The sequence below is a fragment of the Zonotrichia leucophrys genome, chromosome W, assembly GCF_028769735.1.
Source record: "Zonotrichia leucophrys gambelii isolate GWCS_2022_RI chromosome W, RI_Zleu_2.0, whole genome shotgun sequence".
Taxonomy (NCBI): domain Eukaryota; kingdom Metazoa; phylum Chordata; class Aves; order Passeriformes; family Passerellidae; genus Zonotrichia; species Zonotrichia leucophrys.
The window spans coordinates 1,976,875-2,003,957 of NC_088199.1; the positions used below are offsets into that span (position 1 = coordinate 1,976,875).

Genomic DNA, 27,083 nt, shown 5'->3' on the forward strand with positions numbered 1-27,083 from the left:
GAGAATTGCCTGCCCAGTGAACCCCCCAATTATGATTCATCTGCAAGACAGATCACTACCTCTAGCATCAAGAAGAAAAGAAAGGTAATCGTAGTAGGTGATTCCCTCCTGAAGGGAACTGAGGGCCCCATATGTCGACCAGACCCATCCCACAGGGAAGTCTGTTGCCTCCCTGGGGCCCGGGTACAAAATATCACTGAGAGACTTCCTGGGCTGATTCAGCCCTCTGATTATTACCCACTGCTGATACTCCAGGCTGGCAGTGATGAGATTGAAAACAGGAGTGTCAAGGCAATTAGAAAGGACTTCAGGGTACTGGGTCAGGTAGTTGATAGGGCAGGAGCACAGGTAGTGTTCTGCTCAGTCCCTTTGGGGGCAGAAGAAAATGATGAAAGAAACAGAAGAATCCGCATCATCAGCAAGTGGCTTAAGGGTTGGTGTCATCGGCAAAATTTTGGATTCTTTGATCATGGGGAAATTTTTACAGCATCTTCTCTGCTGAAACCAGATAAGGTACACCTCTCTGTTAAGGGCAAAAGGTTTTTAGCTCATGAACTGGCAGACCTCATTGAGAGAGCTTTAAACTAGGTTTAAAGGGGGAAGGAGAACCAGCTGAGCTATATGGAAACAGACCCAAGAATTGCAAGGCTGAGTTGGGGGTGAAGTCAGTAGCCCAGCTGAGGTGTGTGTATACCAATGCACACAGCTTGGGCAACAAACAAGAAGAGCTGGAGGCCATGGTGCAACTGCAGAGCTGTGATGTAGTTGCCATCACAGAAACATGGTGGGATGACTCACATAGCTGGAGTACTCCACTGGATGGATACAAGCTCTTCAGGAAAGACAGGAAAGGAAGAAGAGGTGGAGGGGTGGCCCTTTATATTAAGCAGACTTTCGATGCCATAGAAATTGAAACTAAGGAAGATGGAGTTGAATGTCTATGGGTAAGAATAAAGGGGAAGGCCAAAAAGGCTGACACCATACTGGGAGTCTGTTATCATCCACCTGACCAGGAAGAAGAGGTAGATCACTTATTCTATAAGCAGCTAGGTAATGTTTCAAGATCATCAGCCCTTGTTCTTGTAGGTGACTTCAACCTACCAGACATCTGCTGGGAACTTAATACAGCAATAAAGAGGCAGTCCAGGAAATTCTTAGAATGTATGGAGGACAACTTTTTGTCACAGCTGGTGGGTGAACCCACCAGGGGAGGGACTATGTTAGATCTGCTGTTTGCAAATAAAGATGGGCTGGTGGGAGATGTGGTGGTTGGAGGTCGCTTGGGGCAGAGTGATTACGAAATAATAGAGTTCTCAATATTTGGTGAAGTCAGGAAGAGCACCAGTAAAACTCTTGCATTGGACTTCCGGAGGGCAGACTTTGGCCTGTTTAGGAGACTTATTCAGAGCGTCCCTTGGGAAGCAGTCCTAAAAAACAAAGGAGTTCAGGAAGGGTGGGCATACCTCAAAACAGAGATCTTGAGGGCACAGGAACAGACCATCCCTGTGTGCCGAAAGATCAGTCAACGGGGTAAACATCCAGCCTGGCTGGGCAAGGAGGTTTTGGAGGAACTTAAGAATAAAAAGAGGATGTATCAGCGTTGGAAGAAGGGTCAGGTCTCTAAGGAAGTATTCAAGAAGGCTGCTAGAGCATGCAGGAAAAAAATTAGGGAGGCCAAAGCTCAGTTTGAACTTAGAATGGCAACTTCTGTAAAAGATAATAAAAAATGCTTTTACAAATACATTAATGGTAGAAGGAAAGGTAAGACCAGCCTTTGTTCTTTATTGGACAAAGGAGGGAACTTAGTATCTGAAGATGAGGAAAAGGCAGAAGTGCTTAATGCCTATTTTTCCTCAGTTTTTAGTGGGAAGATGACTTGCCCTCAAGACACCTGCCCACCTGGGCTGGTTGATGGTGACAGGGAGCAGAATGGTCCCCCCATTATCCAAGAGGAGGCAGTCATAGAACTACTGAAATGCTTAGATATTCATAAATCTATGGGACCAGACGGGATCCACCCCAGGGTAATGAGAGAGCTGGCAAATGAGCTTGCAAAGCCACTCTCCATCATTTACCAACAGTCCTGGCTCACTGGTGAGGTTCCGGATGACTGGAAGCTGGCCAATGTGATACCCATTCACAAAAAGGGTGCAAAGGAAGATCCTGGTAATTATAGACCAGTCAGCCTAACCTCAGTACCTGGCAAAATAATGGAACAGTTTATATTAAGCGCCATCACGCAAAATTTACAAGATGGCCAGGGTATCAGACCCAGCCAGCATGGATTTAGGAGGGGTAGGTCATGTTTGACCAACCTTGTCACCTTTTATGACCAGGTAACCCGCCTAGTGGATGCAGGGAAGGCTGTAGATGTTGTTTACTTGGATTTCAGCAAGGCCTTTGACACCGTCTCCCACAGCATACTCCTAGACAAGCTGGCAGGCCGTGGCTTGGACAGGAGCACTCTTTGCTGGGTTCAGAACTGGCTGCATGGCCGGGCCCAGAGAGTGCTGGTGAATGGTGCTGCATCCAGCTGGCGACCAGTCACCAGGGGTGTCCCTCAGGGATCTGTGCTAGGGCCAGCTCTGTTTAATATTTTTATTGATGACATGGATGAGGGCCTAGAGTCCTTTATTAGCAAATTTGCAGGTGACACTAAGCTGGGAACGTGTGTTGACCTGTTAGAGGGACAGAGGGCTTTGCAGAGGGACTTGGAATGGTTGGATGGATGGGCAGAATCTAATGGGATGAAGTTCAATAAGTGCAAGTGCCGAGTCCTGCACTTTGGCCACAGTAACCCCCTGCAACGATATAAGCTAGGAACGGTGTGGCTGGACAGTGCTCACGTGGAAAGGGACCTGCGGGTGCTGGTTGACAGTCGGCTGAACATGAGCCAGCAGTGTGCCCAGGTGGCCAAGAAGGCCAATGGCATCCTGGCCAGTATCAGGAACGGTGTGGCCAGCAGGAGCAGGGAGGTCATTCTTCCCCTGTACTCAGCACTGGTGAGGCCTCACCTGGAGTATTGCGTCCAGTTCTGGGCCCCTCACTTTAGGAAGGACGTTGAGATGATTGAGCGTGTCCAAAGGAGAGCAACGAGGCTGGTGAGGGGCTTGGAACACAAGCCATATGAGGAATGACTGAGGGAGCTGGGGTTGTTCAGCCTGGAGAAAAGGAGACTCAGGGGTGACCTTATCACTCTCTTCAACTTCCTGAAGGGTGGCTATGGTGAGCTGGGGGTCGGTCTCTTTCTCTGGGCAACAACAGACAGAACAAGAGGACACAGTCTCAAGCTGCACCAAGGGAGATACAGGCTAGAATTAAGGAGGAAGTATTTTACAGAAAGAGTGGTCAAATACTGGAATCATCTACCCAGGGAGGTGGTAGAGTCACCATCCCTCGAAGAGTTTAAAAGAAGACTGGATGTGGCACTTGGTGCCATGATCTAGTTGAGGTGTTAGAACATGGGTTGGACTTGATGATCTTAAAGGTCTCTTCCAACCTAGAATTTCTGTGATTCTGTGATTATGTAAATTACCAAAAAGTGAGAAGTAAAATACCTTCTTTACTGATGGGCCCTGTCAAATTGTAGGAAAGCCATTCACTTGAGAGTTGGACTACATCCTTATGGGCCCCTTTCAACTCAGATTATTCTGTGATTCTGTGAAAGCATCAGAGATGGAAGGTAGCTATATGGAGTCCCGTATGACAAGTCACAGAAACTGCTGAAGGAGGTGAATCAAGTCAGTTTGCAGAGTTGAAAGCCATCCAGTTGGCATTAAACATTGCTGATCAATACATTTTGTGCTGTTTCCAATGTTGTCTTGCTGTTCTTTCATGGAGCAAGGCTGACATCTAGTGTCTTTTTCCGGGTAATCTGTTAAGTAGGGGGCTCTGTTACTTCATCAGTGTCTTGATTATGGTCTTCATCACCTGTCCTCTAGATGACTCTTCCATGTTGGCAGCTCCCAGTTCATGCATAATTTACTTCTGCTGACCTCTAGTTTCTTATCTTATTGTTCTGTCACTACTAAGACACTAAATTTATCTTTAATTAAAGACAACCCAGAACTCCTCTTACCTAAACAATTCTTTATTGAATTTGCTTCCTTAGCTGAACAACCCTCTATTGGTTTTCTGAGGTGTATAGGTCTCTCAAGTTATTTCCTGCAGGTGCAAGCTCAGCTGTTCCTTAATTTTCTCGGGTACTTTATCTTGTTCTACTGACACTAAGTTAAACACACATTTAAGCAAAAATGGCTAAAATTAAAAAGCTCCAAAAGCCATAAATTCCTTAGTCAACTAGGGCACAGTTCCTTACAAAGTTCAGGGGACCACAGGATTCTTGGCTGAGATAAAATTCCTTTTCACTCATTTGGGAGAAGAGATAGACCCCCACCTTTCTTCAACCTCCTTTCAGAGGGAGTGACAAGGTCTCCCCAGAGCCTCCTTTTCTCCAGGCTAAACAACTCAAGTTCCCTCAGCTGCCTTTCATAAGTCTTGCTCTCCAGACCCTCCACCAGTTTCATTGCCCTTCTTTGGACATGTTCAAGCACCTCAATGTCACTACTTATTGTAGTTATGGTCAGAAACTGAACACAGTACTTGAGGTGCAGCCTCACCAGTGCTGAATACAGGGACACAACCACTTGCCTCCTCCTGCTGGTCACACATACAATCCAATACAGTCCAATACAATCCAGGATGCCATTTGCTTTCTTGGCCTTCTTGATCACATGGGCATACTGCTGGCTCATATTCAGCCAGCTGCCATCCAACAAGTCCGTGTCCTTTTCAGACAGGCAGCTTTTGAGCCATTCTTCCCCAAGTCTGTAGAGCTGCATGGGGTTGTTGTGATCCAAGTGCAGGATCTAACACTTCACCTTGTTGAATCTCATACAAGTGGCCTTGGCCCATGTTTTGGTTTTGTATTGGAGCTACCCATGATTTATTTTTTAAGAGAAACTGCTGAGAGCTTCTTTGCTTAGCAAAATTAATTGTTGGTTAGTTTTAAGAATAGGCATGTTAATAGCTAATTAAAAACTAGATCTACCTCTGTGAGATTCACATTTTAAAACAAACAAAATTTAGGAATGTTCTTTTTTTCTTCTGACTTGAGAATAGGTAACAAGGCCGGCCCAGCCCCCCGGTCTTGGCTGGGTGGGCTCTGCCACAGGGCTGGGCTTTTTTCTGGGAAGCCTGCTCAGCCCCATCCCAGCCAGGCTGGGCCTCAGCGTCTGAAAGGCAGAGAAAGGGGAGGCTGCAGCTCTAACATCTTGCTGCTAGGTCACTAGGTCTCCCCCTCCCCCCCACAACATGCCAGCACGGCTGCCACACAAAATTATGCAGCTGTGGCCAGAGGCGGCCCTGCTGCCCACACAGAGAGTGGCTCTGTTGCTGGAATTGAACGCAGCAGGGGCGGGCGACACAGCCCCCCAGTGCAGCCTCACTGCAACTGCTTCAGCTGCCACCTGGCAGGGATCACGTAACTATTTGTAGGCCCTAGGTGAGATATTAATTGTTTCAGTGCACAGATAAGACTTAGAGACTTCCAATCCTCCCTCGGGTGAGAGAAAGAGACAGAGTAAAGGCATGTAGAAGAACAACATGAAGACACCAAGGTCAGTAAAGAAAGAGTTCAGACCAAGATAAAAAAGAATGAGGAGATGTCAATCTTGGGCTGAAATCTTCTTGTAAGGCTATGGAGAAGAATGTAATTGATTCATGAGACTCCTTTTCTCTGTAAGTCATTGAAAAGTGTGGGGAGATGAAGCGTTCAAATTGTAGATATGAGCAAAGGCATCTATGCTGAAGCAAGTAGATGTTAAAGTACCTGTGATCTCATGAGAAGTTTGAACAGAAAGAGAGGAGTGATGAAGACACTTTGCCCCCAGGGAAAGAAGAAGACAACCTCTGTTCCCAGAGATAAAGATGATCTCAGAGATAGATAAAGAAAATCTTTGCTCTTGAACAACTCATCCTTAAAATAGTACCCCATAAGTTGACATAGCCAATAAACACAGCTGTTGGAAAGCTGTGAAAAATGAGAAAGACTTCATGACTACAGATTCCTGGATGGCTGCTATTTGTGGAAATTAAAAGTCACGAGAGAACTGTTTTCTTGTGGAGAAATCTCCATAACCTGAGAGACTCCTCTCCTTAAGTAAACTTTAAAAAAAAACTATTCTAGAAGTGATAAACTAACTAAATTGTTTCTGTATCTTGTTAGTAAGAAAGAAAAGATTGTAGGGGGAGGAGATGTGTTCTAAAAGTTTTATTCTAATTCTTATTATTCTTTCTTTTAGTCCTATTAATAAAGTTTTCTTTACACCCTTTTAAAGTTTTAAGCCTACTTTGCCTTCCTCCTAATCCCATCTCACAGCAAAAGATAAGTAAATAATTCTAAAAAGTACATAAGCATTTAGCCAGCACTGAACCCATCACATTAATTAGTGCATTAACCAAAAAAAGTCAAATTAGCAAACCAAAACCACTACACGAAATTAGTATTTCTGCCCAAAACCAAACTAGAACCACCACAGCCCATCAATCCAGCCTGTCCAGATCCCTCTGTTGAGCCTTCCTACCCTCAATCAGTTCAACACTCCCACCCAACTCGGTGTCATCTGCAAACTTACTAAAGGTGCACTCAATCCTCTCATCCAGGTCCTTGATAGATATTAAAAAGAATTGGCCCCAATATGGAGCCCTTGGGAACACCACTTGTGATCATCTGCTAGCTGCATTTGACTCCTTTCACCATAACACTTTTGGCCTGGCCATCCAGCCAGTTTTTTACCCAGCAAAGAGTATGCCCATCCAAGCCAGGAGTAGACAGTTTATCCAGGAGAAAGCTGTGTGAGACACTGACAGAGGCTTTACTAAAAGTCCAGGTAAACAAAGTCAGCGGGCTTTCCCTCATCCACTAAATGGGTCACCCTGTCATAGAAGAAGATCAAGTTGGTCAAGCAGGACTTAACTTTCCTAAAACCATGCTGACTGGGCCAGATCACCTGGTTGTCTGTGGAAGGGGCTAGCAGCTGGCCTGTTAGCTAAAGGAGCGAGAAGTAAGAAGAAGAAGCTGATAAGGAGCTTTCTCCAAGGCCGTAACCAAGGAGATCGAGAGAAGAAAGATAAGAGCATTCTGCAGCTGGATGAAGCATTTTTGGAAAGTTAAGTGGAGTCATTGTAACTTTTCACCAATAGCATGGTATTGACTTATTGTGGCCAATAGTTAAGGTAGAAGAAGGGTAAACAACTGGAAAGTGTATAAAAGATCAGCCATTTTCACTAATAAAGTGTTGCCAACTGAGACTGCTTGTGGTCTCTGCTTTATGTCGTGACCGTCTCAACTGCGACAGGTGACAGTTGTCCTGTATGTGCTGCATGATGGTATTCAGGATGATCTGTTCCATGATCTTCCCTAGCACCGAGGTCAGGCTGACAGGCCTGTAGTTCTCTGGATCCTTCTTCTGGCCCTTCTTTAGATAGGCATCACATTGGCCAACCTCCAGTCAACTGGGGCCTCCCTGTTCACTCACGACTTTTTGCATATAGGTAAAAAATTAGAAAATAAGAGCCTTGCTACCCTTGTAAAATCATGGCTCAGGCCTGTTACTTTGGCTAAGTGAAAAAGGACTATGGGAAAGTGACTCAGCTAAATCTGAAGTAGAAAAACAAGTTATATAACCACTACATGTTCACATCATAATTTATGGTGGTTGGTTGAATTATATTTGTTGTGCTTAAATGGAATGAAACTGATAACAACCTAATTGCTTAGATAGTCCTGGTCTTTGCAATAAAGAGCTTTCTCTTGCACCTGCCTGGGGACTCTGTGTCACTCTGCTTCCTAACATTTGGCGCCCAACAATGGGAGATCAGATTGCAGTGAAGTGGTGGACTGCGGCACACAACACAGCCCCTCAGACCCAGAACACTGGGATACCAGACTGCAATGAAGAGATGGACTGCAACTCACCTAGGCAGCCCTTACGATCCTGGACCTTCAGATTGCAAGCAGAAAGCAGAGCTCAGACCCTGCTATAATTGTGGTGGTGTTCACAGGGGTCCCAGGATGAGGGAAGAGACAAGAATCTTGATTCCATGTTTCAGAAGGCTGATTTATTAGAAGAAAGGATTTCATCAGAAGGCTAGCAAGGAATAGAAAGGAATGGAATGATAATAAAATCTTGTGACTGACCAGAGTCCAAGACAGCTGGACTGTGATTGGCCATTAATTAAAAACAACCACATGAGACCAATCAAAGATGCACCTGTTGCATTCCACAGCAGCAGATAATTATTGTTTTTCTTTTCCTCTGAGGCCTCTCCGCTTCTCAGGAGAAAAAATCCTAGCAAAAGGATTTTTCATAAAATATGTCTGTGTCAATAATGTCAGGGGATGTTCTTTGCAAGCCACAATCCGACGGAGAGCAAAATACCTATAAGGTTACGTCAAAGGTATTCACTGGATGAAGAACCACAGGACTGTGAGTATCCTGGGACTTGGGAGGAGTCCCAGTAGCGTTGATACATCTTAAAGATATTGCAGCACATTCTCCACATTGAAGCAACTTTTATTATGGGTTGAATAACCCTGTAACTACTTCCTAAATGAGAGAGGCTTTGATGTTAAAAACTCCTGTGCATAGCTGCACCAGGGACTGCTGGAAAGGCTACTGATAATGAACCTGGGCACAGATCCAGGGCACGGATCCAGGGAATGGATCCAAGGAACGAATCAGTCCTCAATTTAGTGTGCAATGTTGCGGGCACTAGCAAAGCCCACCCAGAGCTCCCTCCATAGCAGAACGTTCCCCCCAGAGCAGGATGCCCCCTCCCTCCGCCACCACCGCTCTGCTGGGTCCCTCCCATGCAAGCGGCTTCTCAGCTGCCAGGTCCCCCACAGTGGCTCCTTCTCCAGCTGTCCCCCCAACGCCAGACCCCTCACGGCTGCTCCCTTGGCCCTTGTAGGGCCCCCAGCCTCTGTTTGCCCCCCCAGGCCTCTGTCGGCTCCCTTGGCACTTGTAGGCCCCCTTGGCCCCCTCCAGCCCTGCCAGCAGCAGCTTCCCATGGTGAGATCTCTTTGCATACTGCCTCCCCCACAGTGGCTGTTCTCCATGGTGCCCCTCCTGCTGCGGCTCCTCTAGTGCCCGCTCCTCTGACCCTGGCTTCTTTGCTCCCCACTCCTCTCATAGTCACTCCAGCCTCTGCAGCCCCCACTCACCTAGAGGCAGTTGGCCCTCAATAGCTACCCTGGCTCAGTCTACTCTTCCTACCCAGGAACCATAAATCATGGCACATGGCAGATTCACAGCTTACACGAAGTGCTGGTGCTGCTGCACATTCCTGTCAGAATGCCAAGAGGACACATTGCAACATGGAGATCTGGCAGTTATTACTGCGTGCCCACCTGCTTACAAAGACTTAGGCTACTCTATTATCAGAGACCTGTGGGAATTGGTACAGGAGAGTTTGTTGTTCAGTTAACAGGTGATGCTGCGTACTGAAACTCCAGAACGCAGACAGGCTATCCTGGAGATATTTGCAATATCATTACCTGGAACTCTGTTAAAACTAACCTTGTATTTTCAGTGAGCTGTGGATTTTGACAGGAGTGTTTATTGGAGAGATTCAAGGCTAGCTGTATGGATGTAGTGTCTTTCCGTATGTGTTGAGGCTGCTTAGCACAGTCTAAATTCTTCAACAGAAATGCTGATATACTGCATGATTGGTAACACTTGCCATGTGGGATGTATACTGCCTTCCCAGGAATTTTTATTTAAAAGTCTGATTGGACCGAATTAATATCAATTCTTTGCTCAGTTATAATGATGTTAGCTGTTATCGTGAAAATTAGAAACTTATATACCTGGAAAAACATTTGCAAACTCAGTACCCTTAGAGCATCACTTATTGTTATGTGGCCCTTTAGAAAATTCGGTAGATCCCTCCTTGGAAATATTTTGACTGGATATTATTGCAAAAGCAGTTAATGTTCAAGCCCAATGTCAAAACATGGCACGATTTACATGGGTAAGGCCCATGCCACTCATAAATCACATTCCTTTGCTCACTTGAAGGCAAACCCTGAATGTTATCTGCAGAAGTTATTCAAGAATTAGATATAATTAGCTCTTGACTCTCCACTGTAAAGGTAGGCAGAACTGTGCTGGCTTTGCCTGTTTACTTGCTTTTTATCCCACAGTTTTAACAGGGTAATTTTATTGTGAATCTTTAGCCATGAAGAAACATGTGACATCATTTCAGATAGGTACAGTTATTTAGTGATACTATTGTAGTTATTCTTCCTTGCCACGTATAAACTGAAATTGAACTTGATATCAAAACAGTGTAAGTACATTGATGGACCACAAGTGCAGTAAACAGTAGCTCACTCCTTTAGAATCATCCATATCATGACTTTGTAGCTGTTTATATACATGCGCCAGTGTTACACACCCACTGACCTAACCGAGTTACATGTGAAAAACTCATGGCAGTATTATATAACTAGGTCCTTGATGATTTATCCTTAAATGTTTATATCCCATTACCTTCAATAGTCCAAGCTCAAATCTATTGTACAGGCAATCTTGAAAAGCTGTCTTACCATCTGCAAACTGAGCAGGTTTGAAGTGAAATTTGCCAAGATATACAATGATGTCTTTTTCCTGAGGAAAGCTGCACTTTAAAAAACCCTAGCAAACTTATGCTTATACTAGAACAGTACTGACCATGACCAAGCATTTTCAATAATATTTGCACTTACCATGAGCTATTCCCAAAAATAAATTATGTAAAATCATAACATATTTGCCACATCTTTATAATCTCTCCAGTAAATCCATGTTGCTGGAATTTCATTTATGAATCAGTCCTTTGCTTGCATATTGATCATTGATGTTTAACTGTTGTATGACACATTTCCAGTAGTTTTTTGTAACGATGGAGTCAAAATGAGTTAAATTCTGTTGTATCTGAAACCTTTAAAGGAACACTCTCAACTCTGACTTTAGTTTTATTACATTTAAGTGATGTTAATTTTCAGTTCTGTTATGTTTCTGTTCTGTACAGTTTAAGTGATGTTAAGGTTCAGTTCTGTAAAGTTTAAGTGTTGTTAAATTTAAGTGATGTTAGGTTTACATTCTGTTAATTTGAAGTTCTGTTAAGTTTAATTTCTGTCAAGTTTAAGTGTTCTTAAGTTTAAGCAAAGTTAAGTGTTGTTCAGTTTACGTTCTGTTATTTTAAGTTCTGTTAAGTTTAAGTAAGTTCTATTACGATCAATTTCTGTTCAGTTTCAGTAATGTTAACTAAGTTCTGTTAGGTTCATTTTCTGTTGTGTTTAAGTGACGTTAGGTTTGAGTGAGTATAATTTTAAGTTCTGTTGAAATCTGCTCCTTTGAATTACAAGATACAGTTCTTTTGTTATAGAGATAAGATGGAACTGACTGAGACAATTATGATGAAGAATTGGTAAGCAACTGTTTAAGAATATAAGTTGTGTAAAAATATGTGAAGATGCAGATTATTAGATACTTAATTTCATTGAAGATTCTATGGGTATAAGTGTTCTGTGTTGGTCAATTAGGATAATTATTCACAACACTCTTTGCTGTTTTATCTCCCATAAGTAGCACAGAGGAATGAGTAACAGTTCCAAATTATGGCTGTTATTAATTGTAAGCTGTTTAGTGCTTTCTTTCTTGCTTTTATTTTACTTTATTGTCATATATGCATAGATGTGTGGAAAAATATAATCACTTCTTAGGACAGTTACTGTTGCTATATTAATGATTCTGAATATGTTGTTAATGTCATAGCGCAAATTCACTGACTTCATAATGGGCATTATCCATAAGATATTATTTGAGGTTTCACATATGCATTCCTTTGGTTATTTGCAGCTTGTTCATCGTACCATTGACTACTTAGCTAAAGATAAATTACAAAGCCAGCTGCTTTACAAAATTTCCTATATCATTGTGTAGCTATCTGCAAGACATGTATGATTTTAATAGACTTTTCCAACTGCTATTCATAGAGGCTTGTTTGTAGGATATGTTAGGGAGACCCTTCTACTTAAGGCCTTGGCTCTGGCCAAGCCCTGGCCCTAGCTGGTCAGAAGTATGCCAAAAGACCCAGGTGTTTTCTGCAACAAAATTGTACTCAGGTTACTTTGACTTGCCAATTTGGGCTTATAACAGCTGGATCCTCTTTTGAGGTAAGCTTGGAAGCCTTTCCCAGGGATGGTTCTCCAGGTCCTCATTGTGAAACAGGGCTTGCCAGATATTGCAGACTCTGGGTGACGGTACAGTATTTAGGCAATTGATGATGTATCATTCCAAATCACTATCCTTTCTCTTGTGTGCTAATGATTACATGTATTACCTTGCTTATTTTTTCTTGATGTGAGTTTATTGCTTTGTTACATGTATTGCTTTACTTTCATGTTGCCTTCATGTTCATAGTGAGAAATGTGCACATTGTCAAAAAAAAACTAAGAAGAGGGGAATATGGCTCCTCAAGATCATTTAGAAAATGCAATATTTACACTAGAAATTTTGAAAGCAGATCATCAATTTTGATCTCTGGCAGAGCAATATTGCTCTGAAATTTGTGTGTGGAACCAATTTCTGAAAGTTTTACATAAGGATCCACAATTGGGTGTGCAATGGCAAGGTCTAGTTGATGTACTAACCAAGGAGAGAAGGTACACGTGTTTTATTGCCAACAGGTCTAAAGTGGTTACCTGCTTGTCTGGACAAACATAGATTGCCTCCAAGAAGACGAGGCCCGGTGAGAGGAAAAATGACCTAATCACCATCCAGCCCTTGTAGCCAAGGCAGGAGCAGGGGTAGGAATGCCAGGACATGGCTGTGTCTGGAGGCTTACAGAGGCAGCCTGCTGCCTGCCTTGTGTCCCATTATACCCACCACCATGTTATTGTGTTCTTGCTGACCTTCTTCAGTTATTCCCTGTTCCATATTTCCAGAAAGACACCCAGTAATAGCAAAGTCAGCATTTCCAGCTAATGGACTCCCTCCTGCCTAAACAGCATGGCCCCTGAGCTCCAGCCACATGAACTTTGGAACAGTAGCCATTTACTTCCACTTCCTGGGGACATTAGACACTATCTTTTTGTTTTCCTATGCTGCAGGTCTCTTTGTCAGTGGCATGGTTGTTTTTGATGGGGTTTTATTGATTGTGATCTGTATTCCATGTATCTTATCCTGTGTCCAGCAGATGACCAGTAATAGTCTTAATAAGATAATGGCCTTACAGGTGCAGACTGTTTTGACATTAGAGTACATGAACTCTTTGCACAAAAAACAAAAAAAGGGAGTGATGTTGCGTATAGGTAAAACCTTACAAAATAAGAGCCTTGTTACCCTTGTAAAGCCATGGCTCAGGCCTGTTACTTCAGCTAAGGAGAAAAGGACTATGGGAAAGTTGGACTCAGCTGAATTAGAGGCAGAAAAACAAGTTATATAGCTATTACATGTTCACATCGTGGTTTATGGTGGTTGGTTGAATTACATTTGTTGTGCTTAAATGGAATGTAACTGATAATGGCCTAATTGCTTAGAAAGGCCTGGTTTTTGCAATAAAGAGCTTTCTCTTTCACCTGCCTGGGGACACTGTGTTGCTCTGCTTCGTAACAAGGACTGCCGGGAAATTATTGAAAGGGGCTTGGTGAGCACTTCTGCCAGCTTCGTCAGTACTCTTGGGTGGATCCCATCTGGCCCCATAGACTTGTGTGGGTCTAAGTGGTGTAGCAGGTCACTGACCATTTTTCCCTTAGATTACAGAGGCTTCATTCTGCTCCCTGTCTCTCTCTTTCAGATCAGCAGGCTGGATACTCACAATTAGTCTTACTATTAAAGACTGAGGCAAAGAAGGCATAAATATCTCAGCCTTCTCCTCATCCTTTGTCACTACGTTTCCCCCTGCATCCAATAAAAGATGGAGAGTCTCCTTAGCCCTCTTTTTCTTGTGAATACATTTATAGAAACAATTTTAACTGTCTTTCATTGTAGTGGTGCAATTAAGTTATTGTTGGGCTTTGTCCCTGAATAATTTAATGATAACTTTGTAGTCCTCCTGAGTTGCCTGTCCCTTCTTCCAGAGATCATAAACTCTCTTCCATCCCTCCTGTGTTCCAGCCAAAACGCCATGTCCAGCCATGTTGATCTTCTTCCCTGCAGGTTTGTCTTTCAGCATAAGGACAGCCTGGTCCTAAGCTTTTTAAGATTTCCTGCTTGAAAAATGTCCAGCCTTCCTGGACTCCTTTGCCCTTCAGGACTGCCTCACAAAGGATTCTGCCAACCAGGCTCCTAAACTGGCCAAAGTCTGCCCTCCAAAAGTCCAAGGTAGCAGTTTTGCTGACCCCTTTTCTTACTTCTCTGAGAATTAAAAATTAGATCATTTCATTATCACTGTGCCCAAGATGACCTCCAGCCATTACATTACCCGCATTCTTCTCTGTTCACAAACAGCAGGTCCAGTGGGGCACCTTCCTTAGTTACCAGCTGTCACAAACTTATCTTCCACACGTTCTAAAAGACTGTTTCCTCTCTCCTGTGTTGTATTTCCATCAGACATCTGGTAGGTTGAAGTCTCCACTGAGAATAAGGGCTACTGATTGTGAGACTCCTACCAGCTGCTTACAGAATATTTCTGTCTCCAGTAGGCCTGGTATTATGTAGACCAATCCATGACCAAAAAACCACACATTCTGCTGGTGACAGCAGTCACATAGCTAAGTATCGATCAGCTGAGTCTTTCTGTTTCTTCCAACATCATTCTTTGCAACTGGAAGGATAGAGGGAAAAAAAACACTTGTGCTCCTGATCCCTTAACCAGCTGTCCAAAGGCCCTGAACTCTATTTTGATTGCCCGTGGACTTCTTACTGCAACTTTATCATTGCTGTTATGATTAAATTTTCTTTTCCAACTTTTTTTTTGTGTCAAAGTCATTAACGAACATATAAATGAAATGGCTGTTGGACAATCCCATTAGCAATGTCCTTTTTTCCTGATACTTTCTCCTTCAACACCACCTGATGTGTTTGAGTTCCTGGGCTTTTTAATTTCCTGACTCTGCTTGAACTCTTAATTTATAAAACTCATTTTTGTTATAGATCTACTTCAAATTACCTTTTCATTTAATTTGCATGGATTGTACTTGTTGTCCTTGAATCCAAAACTATTTCCTATGATCAGGTCTTCTATATCATCTTTGTGACTTACCAAAGCTAAGTCTATAATGGCACCATTTCCTGACGTGTTAGTGAATTTCTGGAGAATTTTTTTTATTTTTAGTGCCTAGAAATACAAGAACATCTCAGACTTACCAGTCATAGAATTAATTGCTTTCCAACCTGATTCCTGATGTTAAATTATACAAAACAACTGCTGCAGTAGCAATTATCTCTCTAATAACATTACAGAACTCTTTTGGCAGTGAAAAAGGATCATGGTGGCATATGGCATGCTGGAAGTGATAATCTTTTACTAAACTGTGAGTTGTGCTGTTATTAATACACACTGCTGCTCCCTGCATTTTCCTGAAAAGCAGCCACTGGTTTTCAGAGTGTTCATCACTGAGATTGCAGGAAAGATCTACTGTCCCAATGCATTCACTCATATCCTGTTTCAGTAGCTCAAGGTCCTGTACTTTGATGCATAATCTTGCTACATTTACATATTCATCTTTCTGACTTCCCCTCCCTAGTCACTCTTCCAGCAAGATCTTGCTTATTCAGACACTTTATTTTCCTTTGCTGTCCATGGGTCTACTCTGTGACATTTTTCTGCACTGTGATGACCAGATTTGTGTGATTATTCAATTTATACTCAGGCAGAGCCTTGAGACTTCACAAGCACTTCCCAGCTTTTTCCTGGTGTTTCTTAAGGTTTCTCTTAGAAATGAGGCCAACACCAGTGTTTGCAGGAGTACTCTAGGCCCTTAGGTGAAACCTATCTGTCAGAGAACGTCTTCATAATTATACACCAATGCCAAAACTTCCCCATATTTTCAAACCTTCGCTGTTTGCTGACCTTACCTGTGGTGGCTGAAGAGCAGGCCTGTAAAAGCCTCACAGACTGAATTCTAACTTGAATCAACTGTATCAGTGAGAAATCTGTCAACCTTTCCTGAGAATGGAATCCTGTAATGGTAAAAAACAGCTTTTTTGCCTGAGAAAAAATTCTAGGACTGGGACTGTTACTTGCACCTGCATAAACAATTCTGAACCGTCAAAGAGAAAAAATGCAAACAATATCTAAAAACAGACACTTGCCAGCACGTAGGCATCTTTGGTGAACTGACCAATCCTTACAGGGTAACAGCTAGTTACTGACCTATTAGAAGTTGGCATGATATGTTTGTAAAACTCTATAGAATGGGATGTGTGAGTAAACCGGGACCTTTTTTCACGGCATGACTAAGTGTGTCTTGTCTCTCTAATGCAAGGTTACAGAGACATTTCCCTGTCACTCATTTGGTAGTGGTCAGAGCTACTCCACTGAACATCTGGGCATCCACTTCTTTCAGAGCCTTACCTAGCATGGCATATAGTCATAGAATGGTTTGTATTGGAAGGGACCTTTAAAGGTCATCTAATTCAAACATCCTGCAATAAGCAGGGACATCTTCAACTAGACTAGATTGCTCAGAGCCCCATTCAATCTGACCTTGAATGTTTCCAGGAATGGGGCATTTACAACCTCTCTTGGAAACCTGTTCTAATGGTTCACCACCTTCATCATAAAAAAAATTCATCCTTATACCTAGTATGAATCTACCCTCTTTAAAATCATTATCCTGGGTTCTGTTGCTAAAGGCCTTGTTAAAAAGTCTGTCCCAATCTTTCTTATAAGCCCCCTTTTTAGTATTGAAAGGCTGCAATAAGGTCTCTCCAAAGTCTTTTGTTCTCTAGGCTAAACAACCCCGACTCTCTCAACCTTTCCTGATAGAAGAGGTGTTCCATCCCTGTGACCATTTTTGTGGCTCTCTTCTGGACCCACTCCAACAGGTCAACCTCAACCAGCTCCAGCAGCATCCTGTCAGTGTCATTTGTTCTGATATGAAGAATCACCAGGGGACTGCTTCCTGCTCCTATGTGAAATTTTCAAGACTTAGATTCCCATTTTTTTATTCATGCTCTGAGCAAAATGTACACTTCCTTTGATCTCTCCCTTGTCAGGTCGAGTCTGGTGGCACAATAGAGGCTCAGATTTTGGAGACTGGACAGGCATGTGTGGATTCCTGTCCTCTTGTAAGCATTAGCTTTGTGAGGAAATAGACTATTGTGCTAATATAATTCTGCTTCCAGAACTTCTAAAATATTGCTCAGAAATAGCATGAGTATTTCTATGTGAACCTTTACAAACCTTCAAACCCTCCAGATTGCAGTAACACTGCTCTTCCTGGTAGTCCAAGTCTCTGATCCTTTCCCTTTTGTTTGCAGTTATCCTGTCTTCTCTTCTATACACTCCCTCTATATTATATTCTTTCTTTTCCTACCCAAACCCTTGATAAAAATCTGTAGGTTTAAAAAGCTATGTCTTCCTTTCAAGGCATAGTTTTCTTCCTCTACCACAGCCCATGATAAAGTGCCCTTGCATGTTTGCAGAAGAATCACACTGATAAAGTTCTCTGGAGTTGTCTGAGCTGAGCTGGCATGCTCAGCCATATACATGAAGATCTCCATATGGTCCCACAAGCACCTCACCATATTTCAGACCTTGGATTCAGCCTTTTTACTCTCCATCAGCAAAGACTCACCTAATTTCACTTGAAGTGGGGATGGCTTACAGTTCATGGCTACAGTCTCTCCTCTCATACCACAATCTCTGTCCAAAATAGATGCAGCTGTTGGATCCTGTTGAGAAAGAAAATGAAACAAAACAATAATTAAACGAAAAGTTCTGCAGTCTGTTCTCTGACTGTTAGGTGAGTCCATTCCCACCCACATTCAGAGGGAACAGAGAACATGCCAGTGTTTTGAATGGCTGAAACCTTGGGAAACCTAGACAAAACTTTGGAAACATGTTTAGTGTGCTATGTTTAGTTTCCGGGGTACTGTAAGTACCCTTGAAAACACCAGATTTCAACATCTGGCTCATATGATAGATAATACTGAGAATATAATATAGAGGGTGGGTCACCAGTTCAAATTCAGCCTGCTCTCACAGTAGTCCAAAACAATTTCCATGTGATGACTTTGGGGTGTTGTATGAAACACAATTACAGTTTCAGCTGAGTTCCAAGTGGACCAGTCTGCCTCATGAATAAAACTAAAAAACTCATGACCAGCTGTGTTAAAGTCCATCTCAGAAGAAATAAGGACTAAATGAGTAAGAGAATTCAATCTCCAGTCCCTCTTGGAGAGGAGTAAAGAAGTCTGTAGTTACCAACCTGGATCTATTTGGTTTTGACTAACTAGAAAGATTTAATTATCTGTCAGCACAGCATTTTTCACTGCCACTGAAATCCCCCTGGAAACTAAAGTTCCTCAAACACTGAGTCTACCTCATTATGCCTACTTGTAGGCAACCTAATTCAGGTAGTTTTGTACTCTATGGTACAGCATAACAGAGGATTTAGGTATACAAAGTGCCAATTCAGGCAGTTCCAGCACTGATGAAAATATGATTTTTGAGTAGTCTTGGGAATCCAGAGAGGTGCCAGCTGACTGGAAGCTAGCTAATGTTGTCCAGATTTTTAAGAAAGGCAAGAAGGAGGACCCTGGAAACTACAGGTCTGTGAGTCTCAGTTCAGTGACCAGTAAAATAATGGAAAAGATTATTCTGGGAGGTATTGACAAATGGAGGACAACACAGCACTGGTCACAGCCAGCATTTCTTCATAAGGAGAAAGTCCAGCTTGTCGAACCCGATTTCCTTCTATAACAGGGTAAGGCACCTAGTTGATCAAGGGAAGCCAGTAGATGCAATCTCTTTTTATTTCAGAAAAGCTTTTGGTATTGTGTCACATAATATCCTTCTGGACAAAATGTCCAGCACACAGCTGGATAACCATGTTACGTGATGGGTAAACAACTGGCTCAGCAGTTGGGCACAGAGAGTCAATGGGGTTAAATCAGACTAGAGTTTGGTCACTAGTAGGGTTCCACAGGGCTCCATCCTATGCCCAGTTGTCTTCAATATCTTCATTAATGACTAGGATGCAGGACTGTCTTCGGTTGGAAATAGGGGTGTGTATTCTATTCCTGTCTGTGGAGCAGTTATCTTCTGTTAATTGGGAAGCTTTCTTAATCTCTTCCGCAACCAATCCTCCCTCCAGAGAGATATCTTCTATTAATGGGCCACTGAGTCTCACTGCATGACTGATAAAATTACATCATCCCAATGTGAGGTGCTCCGCCCAGAGGCAAGAGCCAAGCATTCCTACCTAAATATAATCTGAGATTTGGAACACCACAGGCAGCCTATTCCCACTGGATTCCTAGAGGAGCAGCTTTTTTCTCCACTGGATTCCCAGAGGAAAGACCAGCCCCATCTACACTACCACTGGACCTTCAGAGGAAAACTACACCCTTCTACAGGACCACTGCTTCAACAGAACCACACTTGTCACTCCAGGAATACTGCAGCCACCATTCAATCAGACTGCTATCAACACCCGGACCAAATGGGTGTCAGGTCATATTCTGACTCTATCAGTGTTGTTTTGTATTACTGCATTTTTATTTTTATTTTCTTCCCTAATAAAGAACTGTTATTCCTACTCCCGTATCTTTTCCTGAGAGCCTTTTAATTTCAAAATCATAATAATTCAGAGGGAGGGGTTTTACATTTCCCAATTCAGGGGAGGCTCCTGCCTTCCTTAAGCAGATGCCTGTTATTTCAAACCAAGACAAGGACTCAAAGGAATACTATTGGGATTCTTAATAGCAACACACTGCAACAGAATACTAAGTAAGTTTGCTGTCAACTCCCTTAAGGACAGAGAAGACCTGCAGAGAGACCTCAACAAATCACCAATCATATAAAGTTTAACAAGGACAAGTGTGGTATTTTCTGAGACCTCCGTTGAAGGGAGGAAATTATGAATCTGACTCCATGTTCTTAGAAGGCTAATTTATTATTTTATGATCTATATTATAATAAAGAATGCTATAATAAACTACACTAAAGAATAGAGAAAGTATACAGATAGAAGGCTAAAAGATACTAATGAAAAACTCGTGACTCCTTCCAGAGTCCCGACACAGCTGGACGGTGATTGGTCATTAAGTAAAAACAATTCACATGAAACCAATGAAGCAAGCACCTGTTGGTAAACAATGTCCAAACCACATTCCAAAGCAGCCAACCAGAGGAGAAGCTAATCAGATAATTATTGCTTTCATTTTTGTTTGAGGCTTCTCAGCTTCCCAGGAGAAGAATCCTGGGCAAAACAATTTTTCAGAAAATATGACAGTGACAGACAAGTGCCGAATTCTGCACCCGGGATAGGGCAACCCTAGATGTGTCTATAGACTAAGCAACAAGAGGCTGGAAAGTAGCACAGGGCAAAGGGACCTTGGGGTTGATGCCTTAAGTTTTAGCTTTTTATATTTTTCAGATTCTGCACTGCCTAGGTATGTAGCTCTGAGCTTCATATTAAGTATTTGTAAGCTCTCTTTACAGGGTACTTAGACAAAACAATCTTTTTCCAGCTTGAGAACCAAGAACAACTGTTACAAGCTTCAGGCTCAAAAAGCATAAACAACGGGGAACTGAAGAGAGCAAACAAGGAGGATGGAACTTCATAACCTGAAGCTATAATTGGACAATTAACCCCAATATGAAAATGGACCAAAACTTATAAAAGTGTAAAACTTCGTGACTGGTCATCCATTTTGTGACCATTTTGGGTCCATCTTGAGTGTAGCCCTGGCTAGGCTCTTGTACTGCCCAAGGTGTATCATTTAAGGCCTTTTAATAAACACCTACTTTATTATTTTCACTTTGTCTAGTGTCTGTTCCAGGTCAGCCTTCTCAAGACATTAGGGTCCTGGTTGATGGCAAGTTGAATATGAGTCAGCAGTGCCCTGGCAGCCAGGAGGGCCAACTGTGTCCTGGGGTACATCAAGCACAGCATCATCAGCCAAAGGAGGTGATTGTCCCCTTCTGCACTGGTGAGGCCTCACCTCCAGTACTGTGTGCAGTATTGGGCACAACAATATAAAAGACATTAATCTATTGGAGAGCATCCAAAAGAGGGCCACAAGGATGGTGAAGGGTCTGGAGGGGAAGCCTTATGAAGAGTGGCTGAGATCACTTGATTTGTTCAGCCTACAGATGACTGAGGGGAGACCTCATGGTGGTCTTCAGCATCCTCACAATGGGAAGTGGAGGGGCAGGCACTGATCTCTTCTCTCTGGTGATCAGTGACAGGACTCGAGAGAATGGCCTGAAATTGTTTCAAGGGAGGCTTATGTTAGTATGAAGTTTTTCACCCAGAGGGTGGTTGAGCACTGGAACAGGCTCCCCAGGGAAGTGGTCACAGCACCAAGCCTGACAGAGTTCAAGAAGCATTTGGACAAAGCTCTCAGGCACATGGTGTCATTCTTGGGTTGTTCTGTGTGCACCAGGAGTTGGACTAGACGATCCTGATGGGTCCCTTCCAACTCAGCATATTCTATAATTCTGTTTTATGATTCTATGATATTCAAACTCCTTTCATGGCAAACATCAAACTTCTTGTAACTGTCTCTATTTAGCACCATATTAAATAAAATTGGTTTTCAAACACATTCACTTCTTCCCACTAGAAGCTAGAAACTAAATTAAACATGGATATATATATATATATATATATATATATATATATATATACATACAGGATGTGTAAGGTGGTAAGTGGCAGGCCACCACCTGTGTCCAGGCTTCCCAGATAAGAACCTTTTCTGTAACAGTCTGGGAAAAGGAAAGATACAGCTGCTTTTCAAAAACATGACTCCAAGAGCTGAATGCTTCCTAGTAGTACTGAAGAAAATTAAGTCCTTGGAGACTGTAGGAAAATGACTGAGGACCCTGTGGACAGGTAACTGGGGATACAATTAGAAGAAACTGAAGAGTTGTATTGGCATCTTAACAGGAGTTATAACAGTACAGAAATTATACAGTAAATCACTTGTTGCTCCCTGGATGGAATGTGGTTGGCATGACTTGAAACCTATTCCATGATGATTCCCCATACACACACATCTGTGAAGGGTGATGGAATGGAGGGTGGAGCAGAGTGGAGAAACCATGGCCAGACTCTGGAAATCCTTGCAGGGAAGGGAACTCAATGATACTTTACAGCTGATAAACCACATAACACCTGTCAGTCATGGTGTCATGGTTTGACCAGGAAGAAGTGGGAATTCTGGGAAGCTGTGGTCAAACCAATGAAGGTTTTGGGTTTCATACTGACACCTGGTGTAGCCAGTGGGGTTTGGACACACCTCCGAGAATACACAGGGGTTAAAAGCAGGGCACTGCCCTGGCACTTCCTCTTTGGACCTCGTCGGCCGAGGAGTTCAGACCTCTCTCCCTCGCCCGGCCTGCTGCTGCTGGGCGGGGGAGGGGCCAGCCATGCGGTAAGGCCTGGGGCCTGGACAGAGGGGGCTTCGGGGGGGGCTCCAAGGATGGAAGGGTGGAGGAGCCCCAAGAGACATCGAGCCCTCGGGCAGCCAGCCCCCCCCTCCCCCCAGGAGAGCAGCCAGCGAGAAGGGGGAGGAAGACTGCCCGGCCGCAGCGGCAGCGTGTGGGCAGCGTGCGTGGGAGCCGTTCCCGTGGGAGCCGCTCCGGGACCGACAGACAGAGACTGAAAACTTTTAACCCTTTCTTGCATGATTGGGGCCTTGCAGAAAATGCTAATCCTCCTCGAAGCTGAATAAGAAGGGAGATGAGAGATGAGATGAGATAAGGACTTTGGCCCGGAGATTGTGGAGATGATTGGATGGGGAGAGATGATTTGGAGTGGCCTTTTGGCTGGACTTTTTCTTGTAGCCATGGACTCAGTTGTTCCTGTGACACAGACTGCATTTAGGGGGAGGCAGTGCCTCAAAACCAGGAGGGTTCATTTGTGAGGACCCCCCGGCCCCAGGGGGTTGGAAAAATATGGGGGGGACAGTTGTCCCAAAAGCAGAGACTGTGCCTTTTTGGAGTGAGACAAGGCATCCTTGAAAGACCACCCTAGAAGCAGCTCTGGCCATGTCTCGGTGGTGAGAGCACTGAGCATGGAAGGAACATGTCACAAGCGGCAAATGGACTTTCCGGGCGGTGCCGAAGTGACAAGGAAGCATCCGAGGTTTTCAGTGTGTTTCCAGAAGCCTATGGAACAAGAAGGACTCCTTTTCCTCTTCATGAACTGCAGTTTGAGTATACTAAAGTGTCGTGCCGGGCTGGGCAGTTGGTATTTTTGAGAGAATGTATTGGATTGGGAAAGTCAGGGAGTGGGGAGGAGGAAAAGTGGTTTTGTAAGGTTTTTCAATTTTTTTTTTTTTTTTTCTTTTCTTTATAGTCTCTCCCTATTTTCCTGTAGTTTAAGTAATAAAGTGGTCTTTATGTTTAAGTTAGAGCCTGTTTTGCTTATTCCTGGTCACATCTCACAGCAGACACCAGGGTGAGGCATTTTCATGGGGGCACTGGCTCTGTGCCAGGCTCAAACCATGACACATGGGCAATATGGGAAGACATCCTACTGCTGAGCCAGCAACTGTGGGGAAATTCTTCTCCTTAAATGAACTTGCTTTAGTAACGCCTAATAATAATGCACACCTCCATCCCAAAGCTACCTGCCTCCAAGGTATGACCACCCCTCACTGGGCATGCACTCTATATTATTTTTGACTGTATCTTTAAAAGTGAAGCTAAAGAATTTTACACCAATCAATAACAAAGGTATGCATGACTAGAGTCATTCAAGACTCATCTAAACACAAAGAAATAATATAAAAGTCAGTTGAGAATGGGGGAAAAGTTAGGGAAGACTCCATTATAACTGCTGGGATCAGTTGATGGGCTGAACCTGTCTTCTCCCCCATATGGATGCCTATTGGGTAAGAATCATACTCTATGCATGTGCTGAACATTTTATGGAAAATTAGAGCTTGCCTGTTGTGTTGGTTTTGCATAACTTGGTTTTTTGTAGCAGGGGGGCCACAGAGGTGGCTTCTGTGAGAAGCTGCTAGAAGCTTGCACCATGTCTGGCAGAGTCAATCCCTGATGGCTCTGAAGATGGACATGCTGCTGGCCAAAGCTGGACCAATTAGAAAGGTTGGTAATACCTCTGTGATAACATATTTAAGACAAAAATCAAAACAAAGTGGGCCACGTGCAATTTTTTCTTCTAGTCAGAGAAGAGGAGGAGGTGAGGGCATGTGAGGGAAAACAACATGGAGGCACCCAGGGCAGTGAAGAAGGAGGGGCAGGAAGTGCTCCAAGTGTCAGAGCCAAGATTCCTCTGCAGGTCATGATGATGACCATGGTGAAGCAGGCTGTCCCCCTGCAGCCCATGGGGATCCATGGAGGATGCAGAGATCCACACACAGCCCATGGGGGAGATGCTCACACTGGAATGGGTAGATGTCTGGAGGAGGCTGTGATCCAGTGGGAGACCCAGTGGAGAGAGAGGGCCCTTGCTTCCAGGCTGAAGCAGCCTGTCCTTGGAGGACGGCACTCCATGGAAGAGTGACCCACGCCGCAGCAGTTTTGGGAGGACTGTGTGCCCGTGGGAGGGACTCCACATTGCAGCAGTTTTGGGAAGACTGCTGCTTGTGAGATTGGAGCCACACTGGAGAAGTTCGCAGAGAACACTCTCCTGTGGGAGGGACCTCACAGTGTAGCAGGGGAAGGACTCCTCTCCGTGAGCAGTGGAAGAAAACTTCGAGTGATGAACTGACCAAACCCGCATACCGTGTCTCCCTGCCCTGTCAGTGGGAAGGAGAGAGCGGGCTGGGGGAAGAAAAGATGTTTTAAGGGCTTATTTTACTTCTCATTATCCTACTCCGACTTTGTTAGTAATAAATTCACTTTTCAACTTAGTTGAGCCTGGTTTGCCCTTGAAATATTTTCTCACAGTCCTTAGCTCATTAACTCTTCTTTAATTTTTTTTTCTCCTCTGACCAGCTGTGGCAGGGAAGGGTGAGTGAGCGGCTTTCGTGGATGCCTGGCATTGTGCCAGTGTCAAACCACGACACCTGCATATTTCTTCAAGTATATTTTTGCAGTCAGACACTATCACCAACAACCTTTGAACCTTAACCTGTAATGATTTTATATTAATGGAGTGTTATTACATAAACTGTTTGTGTGAATCCTTTGTGGACACTGGCAGTTGCCAGCAGTAGGTAACACTAATAAAGACCTGCTGAGGGGTCTCCCTTATGCTGTTGATGTGTTACCCTGACTAAGTCAGTCAAACCACACTCCTATCTAATAGGACAGCTCAGTGAAGGATCCCTCTAACGGGACGCTGACAAACTGGTCAGGCACAAGGGTCTCAACTTTCCTGGGATGCTGACAGACAAATTTAACACTAAGGGTTGAGTAAATCTTCCCACACTAAGGGTCAAGGAAGCCTCCTCTTTTCACACCACAGGCCCTCAATCTGCTGGCTGCAGGAAGGCATGGGATTAGACATGTTATGCTAAATGATGGTGCAATGGCCAGATATTGCCTTCTGTGGTGGTGCAGTCTAGCACTGGAACATATGAGGTCCCACATGGAAGGAACACACAGCCAGCAGTTCACATGTCAGGGAAAGGGCCAGGCCACCTGGACTAGCTTAGGCTCAAATGGTTAAAATTCTACTTAAACTCTTTAAATGAAAACCAGACCCTATTTTTCTTACAAGTTGATATACTGACTGTAGCTTATCCTTGTGGGTAACCTTCCAGTGACATTAGACATTCATGTGCATGAACAGCAGGAGGTGAGAAATGTTCTGAGGTGCCTTTGAGGATCTGGACTCTGGTCCTGGACCAGAGGACTCTGCTAGAACAATCTCAAAGCTGGGCTCTAGAGCAAACAAATAGAAAGGGCTTCCTAGACCACCAGAGAAGAGGAAGATGATTTTCAAAGAGTGATTTATTCCATTCTGCCTTAGACATTCATTTTAAAGGGAGACAAGTCCATCCCTGGAGATGTCTTCCTTTCCCCCTAGTGACTAGAAAGGTCTGGAAACTGGTAGAGACTGCAACCCTGCCCCTGCCCCTGGAGATGGGGATGATTAAAGGCACACCAGCAGAGTCCTTAACAATGCCTGTCCACACCAGGAATTCATTTCCAAGGTTTGGAATTATGCTTTTCTGCCTCAGCAGCACTGTTCCTCTACAACAGAACCCACAGAGGAACATGCTATTATCACTGCAAAAGAGACTCACAACTAGGGTAGAGGGATCACAAAGAACCATCAGTCTGGGCAATCACCACTGTATACATCAGCCAGGTCCATTTCCTCCAAAGAGTAAAATGGAACCAAAAGGAAACTGAACTCGGCCAGAGACAGCATCTGCAGTGCCAGCATGTATCTATCTCTGGTCCAGGAGCATCAAGGCAATGTCTTATTTCCCATCACTTCATATGCATTCTGTAGCAATGAACAATCCCTGGCTGTGGGAAGACAACTTGGCTGGAGTGCCCTCTTGGAATGAACATGCTCTGCTTCTGTGCATACTGAATGGATGCATTTCCCTCTCTATAACTCGTCCACCCAGAAAAACATTTACTTGACTAATTAGCCCTTTGCTTATGAAGGCCTATGAGCACACTGAGACACACCACAGGCTTTTGTTATTGAAATTCACTCAGCAATTCTGACAGTTTTTACAAGCTTCCCTACACTGATGCTTTCAGTTCTGACCCCAACATCAAAATCTCAGCTTTGTGGTGTGACCAGCTGTACTGGTTTAGGGCAAATTTGTTAAAGAATCTGCAAAGGAGGGCCCCTCCAGAAAGCGAAACCCACACGGCCCCTCCCCCCAACCGGTTCGGGAAAAAAATTCCTCAGAGAGAGGTGGAAAGAACCTGTTTATTTGACTGGCCTCGCACCCCCCAGCACACAAAATGAACAATAC

General features: G+C 43.7%; 1 protein-coding gene across 3 annotated transcripts in view; it reads right to left on the reverse strand.

Moving 5' to 3' along the window:
• LOC135459271 (protein FAM219A-like) overlaps positions 1-27,083 on the reverse strand; it is a 298,061-nt gene that overhangs the window by 140,215 nt on the left and 130,763 nt on the right. For all 3 annotated transcript variants that reach the window (XM_064735047.1, XM_064735046.1, XM_064735048.1), the window contains one exon: positions 17,792-17,888. In XM_064735047.1, coding sequence (XP_064591117.1) covers positions 17,792-17,888 — 97 coding nt within the window. The remainder of the gene's footprint in view (positions 1-17,791; positions 17,889-27,083) is intronic.